At 33.9% G+C, this 5,705-nt stretch overlaps 1 protein-coding gene across 1 annotated transcript; it reads left to right on the forward strand.

The window, feature by feature from the left end:
* Positions 1–1,864: 1,864 nt before the first annotated feature.
* On the forward strand, positions 1,865–2,558 carry LOC126694864 (uncharacterized). The gene has a single exon (XM_050391382.1). It carries the CDS (start codon positions 2,093–2,095, stop codon positions 2,360–2,362), a length of 270 nt encoding a protein of 89 aa, XP_050247339.1. The 5' UTR covers positions 1,865–2,092; the 3' UTR covers positions 2,363–2,558.
* Positions 2,559–5,705: the final 3,147 nt, after the last annotated feature.

Below are 5,705 nucleotides of genomic sequence, written 5' to 3' on the forward strand. Positions count from 1 at the left end.
TAGTATTTATCGAGGTTCAAAAGCTGCTAAAGTCCGATGCTTGACAGCTAGCTTGATAGATAAGCTATCTATCGAGGTTTATGGAATTCAGTTTTTCAGAGCTGATTTTCAGCAAATCTGTATATATATGTTTGGGCTTTCTTTTCTCACAACCTTAAATATATATAAGGATTATTTTAAGGGCCGTCAAAGGTTACACGAGTGTGAAGTAAAGTTGTATTCATGCAAATTGTGACCGGAGACAAAATTTGCCCTAGTTCATCTTTCTCTTGAAGAAGCCGCTGTGTTTGTACGCCGTAGGATTTTGTAACCAAGGAACTTCATGATCTTTATCGTGTGATGAATTAAAGAACTTTGCAGCCAACATCTTTCTCAAGTTGGTAAGTAAGTTGCGTACTAAGATCTGTGCATCGAATTGGTTAGTCACGTACTAGGAGCCATGCATTGAAAAGGAGAGATTGTTACTATAGAACAAGTCCAATTGGATATTGGGATAAGGGTTCAACTATAGGTTGGTATAAGGTACTGAGATTCATTTACTTGTAACCGCTTGTTGTGATAATAATGAATTCTCGGGAGTGGTGACCTTAAAATCACTCGGTGGGGTTTTTGCCGTGTAAGTTTTCCCCATTCGTAAACAAATCACTGTGTCAATTTAATTTCCGCTGCATTTAGTTAATTTGTGATTTGTTTGTGCTACTACGCGTTTTGCATGTTAATTAACTTAATTAATTAACTTGACTAAATTAATTGATTAATTTATTATAAGGGGCCAATACATTCTTGGCCTCTCAAGTTTGTTTGGCCTGGATGTGTGGGTCGGTTTGGCAGATGGGTTGGACAGCCCTCCACCTAATAAGGGATAAAAACAGATATGGGTTGGATCAGGTTGATCCTTTTTTTTTTTTTTTTTTTTTTGGTCTAAGTTTGGTTTTTATTTTTTTTTAAATTTTCACACTTTCAAATCTTCCTTTTCTCTGATTTTCACTTTCTCATTTTTTTTCTCTTCACCCTCCTCAATTTTCCTCTTTCAATATATATAAAGTTATAAACATCAAGTTTTCAATTATTGGGGAAGCCTGATTCAATTTTTATTTATTATTTTAAAAATTTTAAAATCATTTTAATGATTTTTAAAAAAAAAATACTTATATATCTACAAAAGAAACTCTAAATCCTTTCTTTACCGTTGTGTGCCACTCTATAAAATGGAGCTCAAAATCCAAATCGGGCAAAGAAAATTAGTGGGCGTTGAGTGTAATTTTACGACATCTAAGTCTAACCTTCGTATTTGGTACACGATTCTATTATGAAATCTAAATAGAACTCTAGATTTTTTATTTTTATTTTTATTATTATTATCATTTTGAGATAATTCTAGAGACTAGAGGTCATATCTTGGCATGATAGTAAAGGTCATTCACCAAACATACAAGGATTTTGTGTACTGGGAACAACTTTTCTAAATTTTATACTTTAATACCTAGCTATTCTTTTCTCTATGTATTTTTATTTATTTATCAAAAGATTGAACTTTTTTTCTTTTTACTTGGGCTTAAAATTTTTCAATTACTCTAATCAAATAAAAATGCTTTTGAAAAGTATGCAGTTATGATTCTAATCCCCCATTAGCTCCTTTTATTACTTGACAAAAACAAAAGGCAAAACAAAGCTAGATGAAGCAGCCCCACCAACCTTTTCAGCGAAAAAAAAAGAAAAAAGCTTCAGAATAAAGCAAAGGCCTAGCAACACCACCAACCTTTTCTTTACACACATGTCTCTTTGATTGATTTCTTTATTAGTACTTCGGTATCTTTCTACAGTCCAAATTCAAATTCAAAGGCACAGCCTATGAGCTAAGCAAATGGTTTTGGGATCCAAATACCAGGGTTTTCTCCCAAACTGCTGGCAAAACTGCCTATAGTTTTGCACCCAATATCTTCTCATCTGCCACTATCTTCACACATTATATAATAAGATCCCTTTCCTTATATTGGGCACCATCAAAATTCCAAACCCAAAATCTATTTTCCATCTTCCGAACTCTCAAATTTCCATTTGTTTCATTTCCAATTTAGAGCAAGAAAGAAGTATGAGTGCAACAAGTAAAGCTTCTTGGATGGTGGCAGCAAGTATTGGTGCAGTTGAGGCTTTGAAAGACCAAGGTGTTTGCAGATGGAACTATCCTCTAAGGTCACTTCACCAGCATGCGAAGAACAATATCAGATCATACTATCAAGCCAAGAAACTCTCAGTTCAGTCTTCCTCGGCTATATCTAGTAAAGTGAACAACGAGAAGCTAAAGCAGAGTGAAGAGTCTTTGAGAAGAGTCATGTATTTGAGTTGTTGGGGTCCTAACTGATCCCCCCTACACTTCTTGTAAATATATGACCAAGTTTTGAATCAATATAAATTGCTTCATCCCAAATTTTTGTCTGTTATCCTTATCCCTACCAATTTCATTTTACTAATGGTCGATTTAGGACAGCAGTCGGAGCTTAGTATTCAACTTTTATAGTTATTTTTGCCAAGAATTGTTAATATTTGTATATTTGTGACATGTTCCTCTTTGTTTTTATTTTCGCTTTTTATGAGTATATTTGGGTCATAGAATGAATTGAATTTGGTCGGATGTGAGAGAGATTCAAAAGATTTTTATTTAGCCATTTTAAAGTATCTGTTAAAAGAAACGTGATAAAATCTTTCTTTGATTTCTACCGGTGAAAATAAATTGCAATCAAAAAATGTAAAGGGGGTTTTCTGTAGAGTTCTGGATGAGTTTTACAATGGCAAGAAGCAGATAATTATTTTATGAAAATAGCCACCTTGTCCGTCATCATTGTTTAGCAAAAAAGAAAGAAAGGACAAGGGTATCGCATTTGCTTTCTTGAAGGTTAGCACCTATTGAATGTTAGTAGACTTCAGAAAATTCACACATTTTCCGTTTTGAAAGAAAGGAGCTCATAAAAATTTGGGGCGAAAAGCAAGAATATAAAATTTTAATAATAAATTTTTGTATTACTTAAGGAAAAAAATTATTAAAAAAAAAATTTGGAGGGCCATCCTGTGGACGGAACCAGAATTTTGCCTTTGAGAAGGTCAAAACAAGAGCAACAAATTTTGATAATTCAATTAAGAAATAATTAAGATTCAAAAATAAATTAATTCATGAAATATAAATATAATATCTACTTAGTATTCACAAAATATAAACAAAAAAAATAAACAATTGTTTCTTAATACATTTCAACTCAATCATTTATAATATAATAAATTGGAATTGGAAGTTCTTTTAAATTCTCAAAATCATATTTGATTAACTTTGTATTAAAATTTTCAACAACTTCTCTTTTGATGTACTACAAAATCAACGAATCGTTAAAATATTATTGGAAAAGTTAGTTTTGATAATATTTATGAGTGAAAATGTTTGTTCCATATTTGCAATAGAAATTGTAAGAATAAATACTAACACAACCACTTTGAAAATATATTAATAGTTTATTGATTTTCAACTCCCAAGTAGCCATTGGCATGATTTAAAACGTATTTTAAAATTTTTTTTTGAAGTGCAAATGTACAACTACATATGCTTATAATGGTGAAGTTTCATTTTTAATACTAGTTTTTTTTTTTTTTTTTTTTCCATAATTTGTGAATTCTTGCAAATAAAACTTATTAACTGGTAAACAAATATTATCAATTCTTATAAGCTAAGATTCATGTACCTCTCGAAAATTCAAAGTTAAGAATAAGTCTATGTTTACTAAACAGGAGATTTAAATCTGGTAATTGAGAATTTACTACAACATAAAAATCTAATAAATAATAATACACAATTATAAAGTCATTTTACTCATTGGAGAAAAATAAGTGTTAAACAATCCTTTGAGTGGAGTTAGATAGCACATCAACACCCATACATCAAAATTCTAAACTTTTAATTTTTGGTCCTAAATAAGTAAATAACCAAATATCATATGAAATCATAGTTTTTATATATAAAGAAAAGTTTATATATATATAATATACACACACGCGCGCACACACATATAGTTCTATTAGTAAATATATATATATATATATTTTTTTTTTTTTTTGAAAGAGAGCAACGGATCATATATATGAGTTAGGTGGACACTTCAATTCTTTTGGTTTTTGAGGGACTAATTTCCAATTTGGGGGGGGGGGGGGGGGGAGTATGAATTTTCAATTGAAATCTCTATCAAACTACATTGTTGTACCAGTATTATTATCATTATAATTATTGTAGGGACAAGGGGCCCAAAAATATATATTGGGCCTTGGGCTTGGCCGAAGAGGCTCAATGGTCCTAGGACAGATCAACAGTAAGGAAGATGTAAGACTTTGAGCTTCACGAGCAAGCTATGATTGTGAAAGACGGGGGAAGTATGCCGAGGAGGAGCAACTCCTAAACTAACGAAGTGGAGGTTAGAAAGTGTGTTATGTCGTCCAAGGTGACATTCTAGGAAGTTTTATTGATGAGGATGCGCTTTGTGAACGTATAGGACAAATGGGAGCTGGGAAATATCTAAGGGAAAGCTCCTACCACCGCATTGAATGCTCTACATCTAACTCTTTGGTCGAATTAATGAAGAAGTGATACTTAGACAGTAGTTTTCAGCCTTACAGCTACTCCCTAGAGACTTTAGGAAGGGGTTGATGTGACAAGGATCAACACCAACAATCTAATCTACACGTGGATGGCAGAGATGAAGGCAAAGGGATAGTATAAAATAGGAAGAAGGCAATGAGAGTGGTGATCGAGAAATTGAGAGAAAAACACTGTAACAATCAAAAGTTGAACTTGTAATCAGACTTGAGAAGAAATATATAAGAACTGATATTCTCGGATTGTGTCGAGGATGATTTTCTTTAAGTTAAACCAACCTATCTTCATTTTCTAGTCATCTGGATCCACCTTGCTTGTTGTTTGACTCGTTAAAGCCTAGTCTTCCAACCCATTCTCTACAAATTCATTGTATTGGGCTTTTTGAGCCTAAGTTCATACCTCATTTGGGCTTGGGATCTAAATTGTGTCCTTACAATTGGCGCCATTTGTGGGAAATTCTGGTATTGTAGTGAGTCTAACATTTAACTATGGTAGATTCAAGTCTGAGTCAGGCAAAATCTATGGGGTCTCAGCGTCAAGATCACTTCCGTAATCTTGAATAAAGAAGGGACCGAGAGGGGAGTGTACATACTACCCATACTAGTAGGAGCCGGTCACGAGGTGGGAATCACCTCTCTCATGAAGAAAATGCTAGAAACATGCAACAGGAGATTTATCACTTGCAGAGGAAGTTGAGCTGCGAACGACGGAGGAGAACTCCTTCAAGTTCTATTTCTTCTTCTGGTGGAGAAGAAGATGGTAGCTACAGGCCCAGATTGAGGACTCCTCCTAGTGAGTCTTTCTCATGTGATGAGGATCACCACCATAGGCATAGGGGTAAAAGCCCATCCCATAAAGGTCTGGGAAACGACGCTATGAGTAGGGCATTGAACCAAATTTCCTCCTCGGGAGAAGGAAGAGCTGTTAGCATTTCTAAGGAGGAATATCGATGTGTTCGCATCGAATGCTTATTAGCCTCTTGGGGTGGATCTAAACTTCATTTGCCATCATTTGAATGTCAACCCAGCTGTCCTCCCTAAGAAGCAACCACTTCAACGCTTATCTAATGAGC

This window comes from Quercus robur, chromosome 8, assembly GCF_932294415.1.
Source record: "Quercus robur chromosome 8, dhQueRobu3.1, whole genome shotgun sequence".
NCBI classification, from domain to species: Eukaryota; Viridiplantae; Streptophyta; class Magnoliopsida; order Fagales; family Fagaceae; genus Quercus; species Quercus robur.

Bases quoted from the DNA above. Each gene is read 5' to 3' on its own strand.
- LOC126694864 (XM_050391382.1), top strand. From the start codon at position 2,093: ATGAGTGCAACAAGTAAAGCTTCTTGGATGGTGGCAGCAAGTATTGGT.